We start from the raw sequence: 22,000 nt of genomic DNA on the forward strand, positions 1-22,000 counted from the left end.
GAGGAGACACCATAAACGTCTAGATGGGAGTCGTGACCATGATTATTCCCTGGTGAAAATGTTTCCCCGTTGCCGGCTGAAGGAGGGGCGCGCGCATCTGGCACGTGATATCGTCACGGCACACAACTGCGATAAATGCGAAGGTAAAGGTGCAGTCCCGCACACTTTTTTGCGACGTGCCCCTGCTGGCGGAAGAACTCCCACGCGAGCGAGTGAGCTCAGGAGGGTATTTTGGCCTACTCATCCACGCCGGCCGGACGTCTTGAAAGGAGGCGTGAGCACCCACACTTTGCCCCGCCGCTCGACTAACTGCGGCGTGCAGGTCTACGCCGCTGCTGGGCGGACCTCCGGATTGCGAGTCCAGCGTTCTCGCGTTGACGCCGCCGCAGCATCCCACGTACGTACACGTGCGGCGAACGTCTTTCGCGCCGTACCAATCGTAGGTGCGGGGGGGGGCGAGGACAACTAACAAGGGTTTGTTACGCTTATTCAAACGGGCAAACCAATTTACCGTTTTCCATGGGGCCCTTCATGTCGCCCTCCCTCCTTCCGGGACTCGCTCCGAGGTGCCGCGACTCCGCTAGACGGACACAAACCAGACACATGGAGTCACGCACACACACAAGCACAAAGAGACAAAAGCTCCCCCCCGCCCCCCGTATCGCCTTCAACAGACCGTTGGGGCAAACGCTGTTAGCGAGCAGCACCTACGAAGGGCGGGCACTGTGGGACGCGAAGGGGTGTGGGATAAAACTTAATTTGGAGCTTTCGTGACTGCAGGAATTACTCTCTGGCGTCTGGGTGAGAGAGAGAGAGATTCACGGAGGAGACACCATAAACGTTTAGATGGGAGTCGTGACCATGATTATTCCCTGGTGAAAATGTTTCCCCGTTGCTGGCTGAAGGAGGGGCGCGCGCATCTGGCACGTGATATCGTCATGGCAGAGGGTGTGGGATAGACGGCACCACGCCCGGCCGCCTTTGTCTCCACAGTGCTGACGTTCACCCACAGCACCAGGCGCTCATTCAAGGCTGAGTCGACCTAGGGGAGGACCAAGACCAGTTCAGATGTAGGCCGCCACTGGGAATCGAATTCAGGTTGCTGGGTTGATTGCGCAATGCACTAATTACCACGCCAAGTACAGCCCCCTTACTTAATGCTGTGAAAGGCTCCTTCAATGGAAGAATAGAAAAAGTAAACAAAAACTCTCTCTTTTTCGATTTAAAGCTTTCGTGACTGCAGGGATTCATCTTCTTGGTTCTTTCGGTAAAGTCACGTAGAAGGGAAATAATAAAATAATAAAAATAAAACATAATAAAATAATTCTTACGACGTTTCGGCCACAACGCAAGCAGCCGTCCTCAGGTGAAGAACAGGTCTGTCAGAAAGACATTCAGACGCTGTCTTTCCGACAGACCTGTTCTTCACCTGAGGACGGCTGCTTGCGTTGTGGCCGAAACGTCGTAAGAATTATTTTATTATGTTTTACTTTTATTATTTTATTATTTCCCTTCTACGTGACTTTACCGAAAGAACCAATAAGAAAAAAACTCTCTCCTGAAGCCCTGTCGTGGCTGGCAGACCTCAACATTGGCATTTAGGTTCTAAACATATTGCTGTTGGGGCAAGCGCTGTCAGCGACCGCCTATGAAGTCCAGCAAGGCACATGAGGGGACGGGTGACCAACAGCAGGCCCGGCCGCCTTTGTCTCCTCATGATAATATTTACAGGCCACAGCAGATACTGTCGTCATTTAATTCTTAGTCGATCTAGAAGAGGCCCAGGACCGGTTTAAACATTCACCACTGTTGTTGGTCAAGAGCAGGAATCGAACCTCAGGTGGCCGGCTTCAGAGCGAAGTTTGCTAACTCTCACCTGAAGACGATTGCCTGTGCTGCGAGCGAAACGTCGTGATCTATTATTTTTCGACCTACGTGACTTTACCGAAAGATCCAAAGAGTATGCCAACTCTACCCTACCGCTCCCCACAAACGCATGCACGCACAATTAAATAACTGAAAAAAACTGGGTGAAAAATGAAACATTCGTACATTGGGCACAACCAAGAGGCATTTCATAAAAACAGACAAAGGGATATCGGAGCGAGGGCTTAGCGTGTCTGCGTGTCTGTGTGTGCACGAGTGGTGGTGCAGCGGTTAGCGTGCTGTACTACAAACCCAGCGACCTAAGTTCGATTCCCATTCACGGCCAACACCATTGATGATTATCTGAACCGGTCCTGGGCCTTTTCTAGGTCGACGAGGCCTCAAATGAGTACCTGGTGCGGTGTGAAAACATCGCCACTGGGGAGACAAAGGCGGCCGAGCGTGGTGCTGGACGCCCACCCCCTCGCGTGTGCCGTGCCGGCCTTCATAGGTGCTGCTCGCTAACAGCACTTACCCCAACAGCCGGTTAAGGCTACACGGTAAGCTTTGTCTTTGTGTACGCATAAGCATCAGTATAAAGGATAGCTCCTTTTATCCATGCCCTATAACCCGCGACTCCTATTCTCCGTGGCTGATAAAGGGTCTGAAAAACTCCTCTTATCTTCCGCTCTATTTCTCCCCATTATCCGTGATTGTCCACAATTTTACCCACAATGCATCGCGTTTCGGCTTGCTAACACGTCTACGAGACGGTATGTCGATACTCCCATTATCCGCGATGCATCTACGGACGAGAGCAGCCACACGGCAAGCTAATCCTATGACCCTTGGGCTCATCTGTGATGTATTAAGCCCGCGGATAAGCGAAGTAAAATCGCGGATAATAGGATCCATGACATAGGTCCCCCCCCCACGCCCCACATATCAGTGCGTCAGAGGTCGCAACCGGGTACCCGATACCCGTACCCTACCCGATACCCGGCTACCCGTACCCGGCCGGGTACGGGTAGCCGTTTGCGACCCTGGTGCGGCCGGGTACGGGTACGGGTACGGGTAGACCGTGAGTCACTGGTGAGTCACCGTTTGTCACTCATTTCCCAACGCCTTGTCTCTTCTCACAATTCAAGTTCCTAGAATCAACCCACCCGCGCCTGCAACATGGCTTCATCCCAGAGGTCGCAATCAGGTACCCGACACCCGTACCCTACCTGTACCCGGCCGGGTAGGGGTACGGGTAGAGTAAGGAATCAAAACCCGTTTGCGACCTCTGCAGTGCGCGCAGACGGCTCTCCACCGGCTGTGGTGGCACACTCACGATGATGGCAATCGGATATTTGTAACAAATCATTTGGTGAGTGCTGCTGCTGCTGCGTTGGCAGTGGTGCACGAGCACAAATACTAATCAACACAAAATGCGTTCGTCAAATATTCAGCCCTAAAATTAAATATCGAATAGTCAACGTTTCAGGCAATGCCCCTTCCTCATCTCACATAACTGTGCTAAAATTAAGGGCCATATATCTCCTATTAAGGCCACGGTATTAATGGCTAATGTATTGAGGGTTTTTATCTGCATGTGTAAGTATTTACCATGAGACTCGACGCGATTTAGAACCGTAGGCTGAGCTGGCCTGTGAGTAAAACCAATCAACCTCTGCCGTCACTTTTGGAGGCCCATATTTGAAACTGATTTTTATTTTATTTTCCAGCAATAGGCATGACAGTAGTTACGCAAACTATCAGATGACCCCCTCCCAGTGTCTCTCACCTCCCCGTCTCCCTCACCTCCCTCACCTCCCCGCGTCCCCTACTCCTCACCCACCCCCATAATCGTGTCGACATCACCCACATATTCCAATTCCACTACCTAGAAATTACATTCCAGGTTTATGAATTATCTCTAAATCTAGATCAGCTCAAGGGTGCCGGGAAATCTCGTGACTTCTGCGTGTGGCCACCCCCACTTGGAATCCCTCCCCTCTCACCTCTACAATCTCCGCGGCCTCTACATGGAAATGAGCTCAAGTCTCCCTTAAATCTCGTGACTTCTGCGTGTGGCAGCCACCCCCACTCTGACCCGCTTCTCCTCCCCTCTCCCCGCCGCCCCCTGTGAAAACAGACGCCGCTGCGTGCAGCGTCGAGGCCCTGATGTAGCCCCCCCCCCACCCTCATCTCTCACGACCCCCCTCGGTTCCGTTCTTCCGTTACCTTTCCATCATTTTCCTCTCATTTCTCCATTCGAGAAACGTTGCACGTACAGTATCCCCTCCACCCAACCCCCCCTGGGGCATTGATCGAACTTACCATATGTTCTCGACGAAGCTGCATAAATGTACAGACACGTAGCTGGGCTCACTTCACGCTAATGTTCTGAATTAGATCTTAAGAGCTGAACAAGGTTAGAAATAAGCATAAAGCCAAAACGTTACGACGCGTTTGCGCATCCGTGGGTGCGTAAGCGGGCCGAGGGCCATCAACGAACTGAACTTTTAAAAAGCCTGACTCTGACGCAGCCATTAAGAACCCCCCCCCCCCCCCCGTTTGGAAGATGACCCAACCACCGCTGGGTGCTCGAAGTGACGCGAGTAGCCAGCGACGACTTCCTCGAGACTGACTCAGCGGGGGCCGGGCGCTCCGAGCAAAGGTGCGCGGACGTCGCGAGAGGTTTTCCCCGAGTGGCCGTGAGGGTGTGCGGCTGACTCCTCGGCCCTCTCACCCGCCAGGGGGATTGGGGCTCGCGCGCGGCACTTGACCCTGCCACTGACCCCACGCTAAAAGGGAGCTGATCGTTATCTTATTTTCTTTGTGCGCCTAACCCTAAACATCGTCGCTGTGCTTACGGGGCGAGCGAGCTACTCGCGGATAACGCGCCTCGAATCTGCTCTCTCCAAACATTTTGGGACTGCTACAGCCTTGCCACCCACCGCACCGACGTACAAAGCAAAGACAAACACACACCAACAACAACACCGACAATAACAGACGCCATTCGCCACCAAGTGGCGGTGACTTCACCACGCCACTTGTACCGCGTTGGGTCTACTTTAAAATCGCGTGAAGTGTCAAAGGCTCGATGGCAGGAGGTCACAGGACAGAGCCACGTGTTATGGGTTGACTGAGACAACTGGCAGATGTATCACCTGCGCTACCCGTTATGCCTAGGTGCCACCCGGCGGCTCCACTCATTGGTGAGCGTCGCTCCTCCATCCACCTTTGTTGCTGGAGGGCGATTGCCTCTAACTCCCAAGTAGCGTCCATCACGAGCCTCCTCCACAGAGGCCAATCGTGACAATGCTCGTGAAAGTCGTCAGTAAGTTCGCACATCTCCCGGGTTAGCACATCTCATTTTCAATCTGTGCCATGCCCATTTATAACCCTCTATCTGGCCAAACAGGAGCTGTTTGGGCATGCCGTTCCTCAGTATCCGGGCTACATGTCCCATGCTCACCAGCCGCAGGAACTTGCCGATTGGACTGCATCCAGAACTTTCAAGCATCTGTGTGAGCCCCTCACACAATCCAGCCTGATTAAAGCCAAGATGGATCATGCAAGCGAGCTTCCGAATGCCTGCAGCCGAACCTCCTCCGCACCTCGGGGCTAAAGTGACCAAACAACCCACATGTCGCGGGGTCGCGATCAGTGGCAGGCCGCGGTGGTGGCCCATCTTTCACGAGTGGTCCCCTGACCGGACTCGGAGACTGTGGTGTCAAGGCCGTTGCTCCACGCCGCTCATGAGGCGGGCTTATCGCCTGGCGGATCGCCTGACGAGGCTGCTCGCTGTTGTTGTAAACGCCGGCGAAACGTCACAGTACTGGAATGGTAAACGTTGCGGTGGGTTTACTCTCCAACACACACAGCCGGTGTGCCGAAGCGGCAACTCATCGGCACGTTCTGTTCACGCGACAAAACTTACGAATTGGCCGTGTCGGGTGGTGGTGGGTTAACGACACATTTACATTTACGCGATCCAACCCAGAAAAAACCTCCATGGATAAGATTAGTCGCGAAAGCCCACTCCGTGTTACATCGGCTATCCCCTGGCTCGGCAAGATGAGCAGACGACGACGACGACGACGATGATGATGGTGGTAATGCCTGCCACGTATTGACTCGCGCTGACTGACAACAAGGCGTGAACATTGGCAAGAGGTACCGGCCTATTATGTAATAACACGCAGACACGCAAGCAGATGAACCCACACCGAAACAGTCACACACACGCGCATAAAGACGCACGTAGATACACAACAAAGACAAAGATCCCCCGTATAGCCTAAACAGACTGTAGGAGCAAGTGCTGTTAGCGAGCATCTATGAAGGCCGGCAATGGCACACGAGGGGGTGGGGGGCCAGCACCACTCCCGGCCGCCTTTGTCTCCCCAGTGGCGATGTTTACACACCGCACCAGGTAGTCATTTGAGGCAGTCGACCTAGAGGAGGCCGATGACCGGTTCAGATAAACGTCACTGGTGTTGACCATCTTTTTACATACATCAGCACCGGGGAGACAAAGGCGGCCGGGCGTGGTGTTAGCCACCCACCCCCTCGTGTGCCGTGCCAGGCTTCATAGGTGCACGTGAGCAGCACCTGCCCAATTACTCTGCTAAAGGCTATTGGGAAGCATCATTGTCTTTGTGTATGTGCATGCACGTGTGTGTATTTGTGTATTTGGGTTGAGTCCCCAATTCTTGAATCAAAAGTCTAAAATTCGAAATTGGGGGCACTACATTTTGGATCAGTGTGAGGAATAAGTCATTGTGTGTTCGGCTCAGTGATGCAGTCCTTGACACTTGCACAGAAGCTGGCCATGAAAATAACCAGCTATGAATGAGTCGGTCTATTCAGTTGGGACATACTCATACAGGGCCACGACAGTGGCGAGCTGTTAACTCCCTCGCCTGGTATGCAGGCGGTCGTGCGTTCGATCCAGACCCTGATGCCTGTAGATTTGGAGTGTACGTGTTTTCCCCGTGTTTGTGTAGCTTTTTCTCTGGGCCCTCCGGTTTTTGCCTCCACATGAAGAATCAACATCACGAGTATTGGCTGCTATACATTTCCACGTAATTAGCCACTTCGTGGAGCTATTATTTGTGGCCGGGTTATATGGCTCAGTGGGCCTTACCTGGTAAAATAAAAATAGTTTATGGTATAGTTTAGTTCACACGGCATGAACACCAACAAACCCAGACATCCATCTCATGAAAAACCCAGGTGAATAGGGCACTGATCGTCAGGATAAAAGTCCCCATTCACTAGTCTTCATTTCAGATGGAAAGAGAGAAGATAATGACATATATGGAGAAGGAAACATATCAAGAAGATGAGAAACCAGACCCTGAAGTACAGCAGCCTCCATTGTAGCCGGAAGGCCATGAGACTCGCACAGAAGAATTCCCAGTCTCGTGTGGACGTGCCGCGCAGGTACAAGTGGGACATAATGAACTCCAGGAGCCATTTCATTGAACCATGGATGTTCTCGGAAGAGCTTTGTCCTTGAATGTGAGATGCTAGTTAGACGGTAGTAACACTGCTCTATTCTCGAACTTTGAACTGACCAATTTGGTCCCTGTATATATTTTTTCCACTTGAAGCCTGGCTTAAACCCACTCCGCAGCTGCTCCTCGTGGGTGCAGAGATGAAGTGAGGCACTATGGGTAGGGCAATACATTATTTCTTCTGATTATCCGTGGTTATTCGTTGTTTTACCCACAATGCACAGCGAAACGGCTTTCTAATACTCACGATTTTTCCGCGGATAAGAGAAAGTTGCGAAACAAATTCATCCTCTTATCCGCGGGGGTTGCCACGGTGGTGAGATGTTTACTAACTTGCCTGGTATACAGGAGATCGCCGGATTCGATCCCGACCCTGACGCCTGCTGCTGTATATTTGGAGTTTGCGTGTCTCTCTCTCATCATCATCACCACGGTGGCTAAGAGATGTTAACTACCTCGCCTGGTATACAGGAGGTCACGGATTCGATCCCGACCCTGACGCCTGCTTTATATTTGGAGTTTTGATGTCTCTCCCCGTGATCGCGTGGATTTTTCTCCGGATCCTCCGGTTTTTCCCTCCACGTGAAGAATCGACATCACGCTTTTAGAGTATTTGGCTGCTATAAATTCGCACGTGATAAGCCACTTCGTTGAGCTACAATTTGTGAGTCAGGTAGCTTCTGAACAAGAGCCACACAGTTTAGTGGGCCTTACCCGGTAAAATAAAAAATAGTTGCGTTTTTTTGTTTTAGTTTACATCACGAATACGAAAAGTAAAATCGCGGATAGGAGTAAATCGCGGAAAACTCTGCGTATAAGAGGAGTTCTCCTTTGTAACGAGTTATACGGTAGTATAACCGCTTTTTATATAAAGTAAAAACATTTAACGCGATCCAACTGCCTCGCCGTACATACACAAGAACAAACACGTACAACAAAACCCACCGTGTGAAAACACAACAAATGAAACACAATGTTTTGTGTATGCGCACACACACACACAGAAAGAGTCAAGTGTACTGTACAGAGCAGTGATGTTATGAGCTCCTTCAGGTTTTACAACATTAAAATACCTGCACAAAGCAAGGCAACATGTTTAATTACTGGATAAAATTCTATAGGGGCAAATAAATAACTCTGACAAATGGAATGCACTGGCCCCATGCCAGATACAAACACACACGCCAACGCAAGAATTCACATACATGCACACACACACATATGCAGAGAATACATCGAGTGTTAGTGTGAGGTCTGCTATGCAATCTGACAAAGATCCCCCGTACAGCCTTCACAGACTGCAGGGGCAAGTGCTGTCAGCGAGCACCTACGAAGGCCGGAGAGGGATTGGTGGCCAGCACCACGCCCGGCCGCCTTTGTCTCCCCGGCGGCGATGTTTACCGCACACCGCACCAGGTTCTCATTTGAGGCCGAGTCGACCTAGGGGAGGGCCCAGGACAGGTTCGGATATCGCTCGACGATGTTGGCCGCGAGCGGGAAATCTGAACCGCAAGCGCACAGCGAGCGTGGCGAGCGTTGTTGATTGTCTCGCCCCGTGGCGGGACGCACTCGTAGACGACGTTTACAAGGAGCGTGGAACCAACTCCACTTGCTGGGCCGTTTGTTTTCTTATTCTTGCATTCTCCCCCCCCCCCCCCGGTAAATACGGAACATGTTGGGGGGCCACCAACGTTGGGGGGGGGGGGGCACCAACGTTGGGGGGGGGCACCAACGTTGGGGGGGGGCACCAACGTTGGGGGGGGGGAGCAACAACGTTGGGGGGGGGGGGCACCAACGTTGGGGGGGGGGCACCAACGTTGGGGGGGGGGCACCAACGTTGGGGGGGGGCACCAACGTTGGGGGGGGGCACCAACGTTGGGGGGGCACCAACGTTGGGGGGGGGGGGCACCAACGTTGGGGGGGGGGCACCAACGTTGGGGGGGGGGGCACCAACGTTGGGGGGGGGGCACCAACGTTGGGGGGGGGCACCAACGTTGGGGGGGGGCACCAACGTTGGGGGGGGGGCACCAACGTTGGGGGGGGGGCACCAACGTTGGGGGGGGGCACCAACGTTGGGGGGGGGGGGCACCAACGTTGGGAAGGGGCACCAACGTTGGGGGGGGGGCACCAACGTTGGGGGGGCACCAACGTTGGGGGGGGGCACCAACGTTGGGGGGGGGCACCAACGTTGAGGGGGGGAGCACCAACGTTGGGGGGGGCACCAACGTTGGGGGGGGGCACCAACGTTGGGGGGGGGGGGCACCAACGTTGGGGGGGGGGAGCACCAATGTTGGGGGGGGGCACCAACGTTGGGGGGGGGCACCAACGTTGGGGGGGGCACCAACGTTGGGGGGGGGCACCAACGTTGGGGGGGGGGCACCAACGTTGGGGGGGCACCAACGTTGGGGGGGGGGCACCAATGTTGGGGGGGGGGGCACCAACGTTGGGGGGGGGGGGCTACCAATGTTGGCCCAATGTCGTCCCAACGTTGGAAATTTACTGGGACACGATTTTCCGTGTCGCCTGAATAAGTCCCCGTGCCTTTGCTCTTGCCACAGGACATTAGCGAGCGGCGATCAAGGCTGACGCGGACCACACAGCCACGGCTCGGCACTCGAGTGTCCACACAACCAGTGAGGATGATCTTCTTCATTGACCGGGGAAAGTCTGACTTGTGTGAATCTCAAGAACCCCAACAAAGGTTGTTTTTGGGTTAGGTCGCATAAATACATCGTTAGCTGGCACCACGAACACAGCCCATTAGTAAGGGTTGTTACGTAAACAGAACGTGCACATTTTTTACGTGACAAACCTTACAAATTGCCTATGTCGGGCGGTGGCGGGTTTAACGACACGTTTATATTTACGCGATCGAACCCAAACAAAACCTTTATTATCGATAATATTGGTCACGTAAGCCGACTACTACGACTACGACGCGCTGAACCGAATCTCAAGATGTTTGCAGCAGGGTCCTGCATCGCCATGTTTGGCCACCCAGTAAAACCTGCCAACGTTTGGTCAACGTTGGCACCTGGACCAACACCGGCCCAGCGTCCTATGTTGACGGGGCAATGCCACTCACGGCTTCATGTGCGACGGACACTGGACACCAGGAGTGCGACTCGCAAGAGTGCCGCACGGGTAGATTCAATAATCCGCTGTTGTGCAGTACTGCCATCTCACAAGCCAAGCCTCCAGCAGCCCGTAGTGATTCACGTGTGGGTTGTCGTTAAGCTTGAGTCCACGCCAGCATCAGACAGATCGGTACCAGTGTCGTGGTTCAACAGCAAGAGCGAGTTGTTGGGAGTGTAGTGGATGGAGGTAAACAACACGCGCACAACTCACTACGACAAAGGTCCCCCCGTGCAGCCTTGCCAGACCGTGGGGCAAGTGCTGTTCTGCCAGTCATCTCGATCAGCCAACCCATGGCACCTGCTGGGTCTGTCCCGTGACCTCCTCCTGTCAGCGAGGCCTTCGACACTTCACGTGGCCTCAAAGTGCACCTGGCCTGGCACGGGCGCCGTGGTGACGTCACCACCACTTAGCGGCGAATGGCGGCTGCTGTTGTTGCTGTTGTTCGTAACCACGAGGGCCGGAACGGCACACGAGGGGGTGGGTGGCCAGCACCACGCCCGGCCGCCTTCGTCTCCCCAGTGCTGATATTTACACGCCGCACCAGGTCCTCATTTGAGGCTGAGCCGACCTAACGGAGGCCCGGAGAACCGGCACAGAAATCCGTCGCTGCCATTGGGAACTGATCTGGGGTCGCCGGGTTCGTAGCGCAGTGCGCTGAGGCTCATACAAGACAAACACTCCACCAGATAAACACGTGAAATCCGGCTTCTGTGCTGCATTATATGCCATGCCCAGAATAAACAAATACTCTGCTGCAATGTACAACAAATGTAATATAATTTGACAGCGCTTAAAGAAATAAAATGTCTCACTTGTTCTATAAAAAAAGCACCAATACCGCATGGACACCCACACATCATTTCCCGCACTTCCGATTCGCACGGTTGGCTACGTACGGCGCGAAAGAAGTTCAACATAACGGTGGCGCGCATTGGTTGACGCCCTGCACTATTAACCACAGTTCAATTCCTGGACAGAGCCACCCACAGCACTGGCCGGCGTTGTGCGAATCGGCCGCGCGCATCCCCCTTCACTAACTCACACCGTGCAGAGTCAATGGACTTCCATTGCCGCCGTCGCCGCTGACAGGGGAGGCCTTCTTCAACACAACGACGGATTGATCCGGGCCCATAATCTACGACGCGCTGCAATATTCATGAATGTACAAACACGCTCCAGACGTTCTTCAATGAACACCGTGGCCTTAAAAAGGAAAAATATATAAAACAGGTGACGTTTCAGGCCACAGCCTTTGCTGTGCTATGAAAGGAACATGACCCAAAACGTCGCCCATATTTTTTGTCGAAGTTGAGGCCACAGCGTTACTGACAAGCCTTTTTTTTCTCGGGTCTCATCTAAACACGCGTTGCACTGCCGCAGTGCGGGAGAGGCACTCCCCTCTTGTCCGCGGTGATACGGGAGATCAATATCACGGATCCTATCATCCGAGATTTCACTCTTTATCTCAGAAGGAAAACAAAGGGATGACTTGCAGATAATAATAATCATAGGATGCATTTTCGACGGGACTCCTCCCATCCGCGGGAAAAAATCGCGACCGCACGGCAGCCACTTCACTGTGCATTCCAGTCGGAGGAAACGGGGCGGTGTATAATTAATCAGAGCTTTCACAGATCCTATAATCGGAGTCCCGGGAAACCGGCTCGCGGATAAAAGGAGTTCTGTATACGCCACTGCGTGTGTGTACGTTGAACTTCTTTCGCACCGTACGCAGCCAGCCTTGTGCGGTCGACACGGCTGGAACACGGAGGACGGAGTGAAAAGCGAAGTGACTTTAGTGTGAACCCTCGCAGGAGCGCCGAGATGGGGAGCACCGCAGGGCGAGTGGAGTCTATTCCAGGAGACCGCCACTCAACCGCGGTCGTGTTACCCCGCGGGGCTCCGATTATCCTCAGGAACCGAAAATGTCCACTCCCCCATTCTTGCTCGCATTGTCATTCGTGATTGTTACCCCTTGTCCACTGCGTGAACGGCGACCCATTATCCCTGCAGTGTTTCACGGGTCAATCGAGTAAATGGGGAAATTCATAATATCCGCAGTCTTTTTTCCTCGTCAATAAGTGGGAGTCACATTGCGTGCAACCCTAGCGGATAACAGGATCCGTGAATCCGCGATCTAGTGTGGACAACAGGATGAATGACGTGGTGATGATGTCCGAGTGAATTTGGGTTGGGTAAAAAAACCCACGGGGCGGATAATAGGATTACTTTTTCACGGATAACAGTAATGTCAGCGGATTGATTCGTTGGGGGCGGGCGGGGGGGGGAGTCACCGATAATAGGGAGAGTGGGGAATGTGGATGGCGAATGCGAAGAATTTCGCCGCATGGAATATCCGTCATGGGCCACCTTGGCTGCTACCACGATCAAAATCATTCCCACGGCACAACAGCGGTGGTACGGTGGTCAGCACACGCTCGGCTAGGAACCCAACGGCCTGAATTTGATTCCCGACGACAGCGAGCGATAATCCCCCGGACCGCCTGAAAACCGGCGATGACCCACACGGGTGAAGTATGGTCAAATAACCGGACGAGCGAGAAGACGTGGGGACGCCTTTGTCTCCTGGTGAATTAAGAATGGCTCGAATTATTTTTTTTTATTTTAGACTGATGCTTGAATTGTTGTTCGCTGGAATCAAAGCCAGCATGGCAGATGTAATGATAATGATGGTGGTGGTGCCAGCATCATGCACACAACCACCTTTGTCCTTCCATTTTTGCTGTTTTTTGACACTGTACAGCTTATTTTAAGCCAAGATAGCTTAGGTGATGCGTGTGCTTGGCACACAGGCTCATGATGATGTGCAGATAAGAGCTGAATTCCTCTTACCTGCGTTGATATGGTTGGCATGGTGGATACCCGTGGGTGAACGTGATAATAGGATATGGGCCTTTGTGCATACCCAGGGGTAAATGTGATAATAGCAGGCGGCATTGGGACTACCCAGGTGTCAATGTGAAAATAGGAGTCATTTTCCACCACTTCAGGCTTTCAGAAGACCACATCTGGGTGACTCATAGCCTCGCAATAAAAATATGATACGATAAATTTGCCACTCAACTCCCCCTGACGGCGATTGTCTTCAGATAAGAGGAATGGGTCAGACGCTTCGGGTATTGTGGAGTGGCGCTTTCGAATCATCATCTCGATTGAAAACTCATTTCTTTCAAACTCCTCTTTGTGTTGAGTTTGTTTTGCTTCCCCACACCAACGATTAGCACGGTTGGCTACGTACTGTGCGAACGAAGTTCAACATATACACACGTACAACACACGCTCAGTTTCTAAAATATTTAGCCGACTAAAAGCGCTAATTACCCGATGCCCACACACAAAGGCCACTCTCTCCCTTTCCCCGTGGTATAAATTTCCACGAAGCACTTCCCTATAATCGATTTACTCAGGACCCAGGTGATTTACCGCAATGCACAATGCGGCCCACTTTACCACCTACACCCCAAAACTTCCGCAAGATGCCCCCGCTCCCTATCGCTATCCTCCCAAACCACTTACACCGATCCAAACAACCGGATGTAAGCGATCTAACCCGCGGAGAACTTCCAAAGTCGAAGCGCGTGGACGCGCCGCTTTCAATTCGACCGGGGGCAGCAACGAGGGGAAACGCACGCAAAGCAAAACAAAACAAAGACAAAGATCCCCCGTGTATCCTTCACAGCCTACCCGGGCAAGTGCTGTTAGCGAATAGCACGGTGGTGAGTGGCCAGCACCACGCCCGGCCGCCTTTGTCTCCATAGTGTGCGATGTTTACACACCGCACCAGGTACTCATTTGAGGCCGAGTCGACGTAGGGGAGGCCCAGATCCGGTTCAAATAATCTCACGGGTGTTGGCCGTGAGCGGGAATCGAAACCGGGTCGCCGGGTTCGTAGCACGGCGTAGCGCTAACCACTACACCACCGCTCCCCACACACACCCACAGACACACAGACACACACACGCAAGAGGCAATGTGCACTCCTGCTCCTGCTGCCGCAGCCGCTGCTGCTGCTGATGTCCCACCGCATTCAAGTGGACAACAGAAGCCAATCTCTCTCCCCGGTGCTCAAAGCGCCACAGCACCGTGGAGTATGAAGGATGGAAGACGCTGGTTTGTTTCCCCATCCCGTGCTCCGCTTTGGCCCAATCCTATTTTTTTTGCCTTCGAAGAAGAAAAACAACAACAACCGGAGGTGTAAACGCAAGCTTTTCGTCCGTCGCTTTTTGTTTGTTTTCCTGGAGGATCCGCGCTGTGGTTACAATGACAACGGCTCTCCGCAAGCGGTGGCTTCACTTTTTTGTTGTTGCAAGGTCCACGCCGCGACCTGGCGAAGGTCCACGCCGCGACCTGGCGAAGGTCCACGCCGCGACCTGGCGGAGGTCCGAGCGAACGCCGAGATGGATTTGTGCGCCTCACCCCCCCGCACCAGTATTGACGACACTGCGGTAAGGTGTCTGTATGGAACCGATGCGCACAATCCACAAGTACTGCAGATTGTCCGTCCGGCATGATGCGTTGTCTCCTGGTCTCTACGGGTGTCACGGCTTTTCAGCCACCAATGGAGCCACGCTTATCTGCTGTGGCGCGCGAACAAACAAACAAAAAATGGCCCACGGGACAATCCATTTATCCGGAATAACCTCTTGTTTGGTTCTAATCATCTGTATTGCCCGCCCCCCCGAAGAGACGAAATGCATCGTAGACTGACCGCGTACCGTCGGCAAACATTTCTCCCCCGGTGCACAACTCAAACTGGCATGGTGATGCTGTCATGGTTACGCTAAAACAGAGTGGTCCAGATGTCTTGTGACTCTCCCCCCCCCCCCACCATTTCATTAATATTTTCAAAGTAAGCTTCATTTAAAACAGAAATGAACATGCAAGGGGAGGGAGGGGGGGGACATGTGAAGGGTCAATTAATTTAGGGGTCACAAGACGTCCCCCCCACCACCGCCCTGGACAACGCTAAAGCAACGCAGCGTCCCCGCTGCCGAGTAGGCAAATTCATCCTATCATCCACAATTTGTATTTTCGTATCTCATACAAGTGGAGGATTAAAAAACAACACGCAACACAGACACACGCGCGATGACTCGCGGGGACCACATGAACGCCAGAGTTCATCCCTCCACATCGCCACGGGTAAGACACCCGTCGCCACGACAGCGTGGCAGGCCAATCACGAGAGAGCGGAGAAGAACTCCTCGCAAGCCTCACCCAGATTATCCGCAGATCTAAGCGAGCCGTACGGCCTGTCCGCGAAAGCTCCCGTCACCCGTGGCGCTTTCTTCCTGTCATCCAGAAACATCCCTCGGCAGTTCCCCCTCCCCTTGCCACCCGCTGACAAGCGGTGGAGTAAAATTTGTGGAAAACCCCTGCAGATGACAGATAACAGAATCCCATACCGACGCGGACAATAGGATTCCTCCTGGAGAACACTGCCGGACCAGTTACACCTAAATCTAGATTTGCTGTGGTTTTCCCACCTGATGATGATTGCTTGTGTTGCGACAGAAACGTCGTGATTTAATTTATTTTATCTTATACCCACGTGACTTTTACCGAAAGAACCAAAGAGTTTGTTACACCTCCTGATGTCAATCCACTTTGCAGCAGAGACTCGGGGAGCATAGAAATACGACGCAACAACAACAGATTTTAATGCGCTGGTCGACCCATGTGGCGGAAGTTCCCCCCTCCGCATCCCACTGGTGGTGACATTGGGGCGCGAACACAAGCGGCACATTCGAGTGTCGCGCACAGATGGGGCCCTCGGTTGAATCCAACGAGGCTGTTATGTTAATCCCACTGATGTAAAATATGTGGAATTCTTTTAAGCAAAGGCTTCGAAAACTCTCTTGGTTAGAAAAAGCTCTGCTCGGGTTACCACTCTCTCTCTCTCTGAATTTCAAATGCTTGGCTTCTGTCCAAGGTGAAGCGAGAGGAGGAACCCATTATAATAAAATAGCCACCAATTTACAGTGCCGAGCATTTAGAAGGCATTACAGCTGCAAACGTTAAAAGTCCGTGACAAAAAAACCCACACAATGCCACTTTCTCACGAGAAATGTCTTCAAAGTGTATTCTAGGAAAGCAGACCAAACGTTGCTGTGAAGGTTATGGGACTTTGATCCCATTCAGCCTATTCCGGATTTAAAAAAGAGAGAGACAAAGCAACTGAACGCATTCATCAACAACGCTACGCGGCCTTTAAAAGGGGAGACGAAAAATTACGACGGGCGTCGTTTCGGCAAATGACCCTTCTTCAGAGCACATTTTCATCCGAACAAGTCGTGGGGCTAAATAAAAAGTTGCACGGCGAATCGGGTCATCTGAATGACCGAGCCCAACAAATCCTCGGAGTTGGCCGAAAACAAAAACAGGTAGCCCACTTTTTACTGGGTTTCACCTTGACCGGGGATTACTCAGGGATGCAATCGTGGTGGTTGTGCCAGTGCCGAACTGGAGGGTCGTTGGTGAAGTTGAAGTCCTGGGAGGCCATAGATGCGTGTCGCCTGAGTAGGGTACAACAACAATGGATTTCTGCTGCATTGCAGCCTCCATCCACAACGTTCCACCCCCCCCTCCTCCCCAGCTTCCCCCAGCGAGTGAGAGGACAGACAGGAGGAGTGATCGGTGGGAAGTCGTCTCTCGCGACAGCGTGAGACACACACGCACAGCCAATTGCGTGAGACTCGATCGAGGGCTCTCCTCTCGCATCTGGCGAAAGAATGCAAATTAAACCGAAAAAAAAACCGCACGCCAACACATTTCATGCACACAAAGACAAAGATCCACCCGAAAGAGTTCGGGCAGACATGTCGGGGCAAGTGCTGTTAGCGGGCACCTATGAAGGCAGGCGCTGTGGCACACGAGGGGTGGGACCAGCACCACGCCCGGCCGCCTTTGTCTCCCCAGTGGCGATTTTTACACACCGCCGCACCAGCTACTCTTTTGAGGCCGAGTAGACCTAGGGGAGGAGGGCCCAGGACCGGTTCAGATAATCGTCACCGATGTTGGCCGTGAGTGAGAATTGAACTTGGGTCGGAGCGTTCATAGCGCAGCGTAGCGCTAACCACTACACTACCGCTGCCCACACACACAGACACACACACATACACACACACACAGACATACAAAGACACATACACACACAGACACACAGACACACACAGTTATTGAAGAAGGGGAGAGAAAAAAAAACCGCAAGCGTAAATACAATCCCATACATGACACACACAGACACAAACACTGACGCACACACTGACAAGCACACACTGACACGCACACACTGACACACACACACTGACACACACACATTGACAAACATACACTGACACACACACTCTGACACACACACAGACACACACACAGACACACACACACACAGACTGACACACAGACTGACACACACACACCGACACACACACACTCGCCCGCCCTACAGCAGCAGACTCACAATGTATCACTGGCGCGAGACAGCCAGACACCTGTGTGTGTTGCCGGGCCTGCTGCTGGCGGTGGGGGAAGGGAGGCGCAGAGGGGTGGGGTTAGGGTTATGGGAAGCACAAAGTTGGTGGTGGTGGGAGTAGTGGTGGTGGTGGGAGTAGTGGGGGGAGTAGTGGTAAAGGTGGTGGTGGGAGTAGTGGTGGTGGTGGGAGTAGTGGGGGGAGTAGTGGTGGTGGTGGTAGTGGGGGAATGGTGGTGGGGGGAGTGGTGGGAGTAGTGGGGGAGTAGTGGTGGTGGTGGGAGTAGTGGTGGTGGTGGTAGTGGGGGAGTGGTGGGAGTAGTGGGGGAGTAGACGTGGTGGTGGTAGTGGGGGAGTGGTGGTGGGGGGAGTGGTGGGGGAGTGGTGGTGGGGGGAGTAGTGGGAGAGTGGTGGTGGGGGGAGTGGTGGGAGTAGTGGTGGGGGAGTGGTGGTGGTGGGGGGGAGTGGTGGGGGGAGTGGTGGGGGGGCGGAGTGGTGGGGGCTGTGTACAGTAGTGGGGCCACAGAGAGGAAAGCAGACGGAGGCAGGAGGGGGGGAGGGCCGAGGCACCAAGACACTTCACAATGGCCTTCCTTGTTCACCCCCCCCCCCGGTTCTACACTTGACACACGCACATACACACACATACACACACACATACATACACGCACACACATACGCGCCCACGGACGTGCAAGAACGAACACACACACAGATGTAGACCAGCACGCGCACCCATAGCCGGCTTGCACGTGTACACATGCACACGTGTGTACGTGTGCATGTGTACGTGTGCATGTGTACACACGTGTGCATGTGTGTAGCCTTTGGAAACTGTTGGAGCAAGTGCTGTTAGCGAGCGGCGCTTGTGAAGGCCTGCAAGGCACACGAAGAGGGGATGGGTGGCCGACACCACGCCCGGCCGCCTTTGTCTCCCCTAGCGGTGATGTTTACACACGGCACCTGGTACCCATTTTGAGGCCGAGTCGACCTAGGGGAGGCCCAGGACCGGTTCAGATAATAATCGTCACCGGGTGTTGGCCGCGAGCGGGAATCGAACCCGGGTGGCCGGGTTTGTAGCACCACCGCTCCCCTATACACGTGTGTGTGTGCCCACGTGTGCATCGCAAACTTCCACCCAAGTGCCGTGATGAGAGAGTACAACGACTCGCGCTGTCTAGTACAGCAATGCACAGCAATGTACAGCATGTGCCGTGCGCGTCTTAACGGACTGGGTGCCTTGCTTCTGAAGTGACTTCAGTGGGCTGCCGAGTCATCTCTGTCGGTCACCTGAGCCACTTTGCTGTGGAGTTCACGACGCAATGCACCACCAATGAACCTACCACCCCAACGCACATTCCCATTGGGAAATCACCAAAGTCGCGGCGCATCTGCCGTGAAGTGGACATTACACCCAGTTGGCCAACGCTGGGCCAATGTTAGACCAACGTTGAGCCGACGTTGGGCCGACGTTGGCATGTTTACTGGGAAAGGGGACTGCTGTTGATGGCATCAGTTGAACGAAGAAGCCATCTGTGCGGCCCTATCACCGCCCATTGAAACATGTACCACAAATGTCAGTGGCTGTAAAATCGAATCAAACGCCTGTGTGCATAGGCAGAACAGAGTATTTCATAGGCCTACGGTTTAAACAAAAAGACCGCGTCTTATTTGCTAAAGTACAGTCCTACAATGGCTATGAGCTCTCCTCTACTGGGTAAATGGCTCCTAGCCATAAACATGTCACTTGTAGAAATAGAAACGGTATCATTCAGCTCACGTCCATCAACCCACGACGGAGGACTTCAGCATTTAGAGGACAGCACGGCATTTACGTACGGAGACATAAATTCCGTTGCACTACGGTGGCAATCACCGGCGTCGTCGTGGAGAATTTAAGAAACGAAATAAGTAAAATATTACCCGTCCATTTAGTTTGTTACATCACACATCGGAGAACAACTTTGAATTTACAACGTGAAGAGTAGTGGCTGGTAAATGGCGAAAAAGCATCGCCAACTCCCTACAGCTCGACAGCCCGGGAGGTCTGAGATTTCCACTTGGTCGGATTGCTCCCAACTTTTGTCCTGTTTTAGTCACTTGATTTAAAAACAAACGGAATGCCCGTAGGCATCGCCAAGACTTGCGCGAGCCATTAACTCGATGTTGTGACCAGCCCTTCTCCAAGTCGCTGCATACGGCACGACCTCTCACTGCCCAAACATAAAACGCAGGGATATTATTGCAGTGCGCATCGATGATTTAATCATTGGAACAAGTATGTGCGTGCTTAGTTAGACATACGTGATGGTAAATAATGTGATTAAAGTGAAGAATTCCACCCCCCCACCACCTGTGATAAAATAGCCAGTGAACATGCCAACGTTGACTCGACGTTGGCATGTGGTTGAAACTTGTGGGACCGACTTTGGCCCAACGTTCCACGTTTACTGGGTAAGCGGCGGCGGGCAAGGCAGTCGTAGAACCTCTCGTAGAACCTCTCGTAGAACCTCTCGTAGAACCTCTCGTAGAACCTCTCGTAGAACCTCTCGTAGAACCTCTCTTATCCACGGCGATGTCGGGGCACACGATCATCACAGATCTTCTCATCCGCAAATTTTAGAACCATGAGACAACACTGCGGATAAGAGGATGAATACGCCGATTAACCTTGATCTGAAAAAATTAGCGGATAATCGGCGGTTTTGACGGAATTTCCGGGGAGAAAACCGTCATGCAAGACGTGGGAAACAGGATGAACTTGCACAAATCTCCACAACACCGGCACACTGACGCGATTTATACCTTCGGCACGTTTGAATCTCGCGATAACTTTCGTCAATTGGCCGCGTCGGGTGGAGGAGGGTTTTACGACACACGTTTTATTTACACGACCTAAACCAAAATACGAGCAATTATGAATGAGGGTAAAACTGCGATCGCCTTTTGCCGGGCAGTTTTCTCCGCCCGCCGCTTTACACAACAACACGATCCACACGCGTGCGCTCCGTGTGCACGCGCGTTCCCGCGGCGTGTACAGAATGCACACTCGGCCGAGTGTACAGTGGCCGTGGTGCTGACTGCTCCCTCTCTATCTGATGAATGCGCCCTGCGCCACCGCCGCTCCCTCCCGGGACTCCGTGCTGCTGCTGTAAAAGAACCCAGCGCGTACTGTTACAGCACACAGCGGCACCCACGCTAGAGGGAAACGAGAAACGACGGCGAAATTATTTTGGTGTTGCCGCGTGTGAAAGGGGCCCCGACGCCGCTATTTAAAACGTATCCCGGTGCCACGTCTGTACGACGGGAGCCGAGTTTGTCCGCACGGCCTCGTGGCAACACGGCGGCAGGAAATCCCCGCGCGGCGTGAACGCAGCGGCCGCATTCTTGAGCGGCCGTCACACACGGCCATTCATAACCCGCCTCGGTGTGCACCCCGGGATAGTTGTGAAAGTCTCTCTCTCGCGCTCGCCACGGTGGCAAACGACGAGCGGTGGGGTGGTGGCTTATCTCAATCGACAGCCATGAGCCAACTGTGGAAATTCCACATTCTCACGAGTTGATTTCATTTGTTACACACACGGATGATCCCCGTTTAGTCGCTCGCTCCGGCTATTTTACGAGGCAGATCCGTGGTGCGCGACTACAGAAACAACGACGAAGACAAACACACCAACATTGCAGAGAACGGAGGTCCCCCCCCTCCTCTGAAGGAATATTGCATAACAAACAAACGAGGTCAGAATCAGAATCTGTATTTATACTGGAGGAGGAATCCGATAAGCTATGAAGCTCTTTTTCAGATGTCCAGTAGGGGCATGGGGTAAGCACGTTACCACAACGAGCAGTACAAACACACAACAGGAGTGCACAGTACAAGAAAGGTAAACAAATCACACAAACACAAAATAAAACTAAACCATTCCCATCCTACCAGGCCAAGCCCACTGAGGTATCAACTTGTTTCTCAGAAGCGACCTGGCCACAAATG

The 22,000-nt window shown here is 53.0% G+C and overlaps 1 protein-coding gene across 3 annotated transcripts in view; it reads right to left on the bottom strand.

Moving 5' to 3' along the window:
* Positions 1–22,000, bottom strand: part of LOC144733327 (nuclear factor 1 A-type-like) — a 101,244-nt gene that overhangs the window by 34,890 nt on the left and 44,354 nt on the right. For all 3 annotated transcript variants that reach the window (XM_078615169.1, XM_078615168.1, XM_078615170.1), the window contains one exon: positions 512–580. In XM_078615169.1, coding sequence (XP_078471295.1) covers positions 512–580 — 69 coding nt within the window. The remainder of the gene's footprint in view (positions 1–511; positions 581–22,000) is intronic.

Source organism: Lampetra planeri, chromosome 46, assembly GCF_965212315.1.
Source record: "Lampetra planeri chromosome 46, kcLamPlan1.2.h2, whole genome shotgun sequence".
NCBI classification, from domain to species: Eukaryota; Metazoa; Chordata; class Hyperoartia; order Petromyzontiformes; family Petromyzontidae; genus Lampetra; species Lampetra planeri.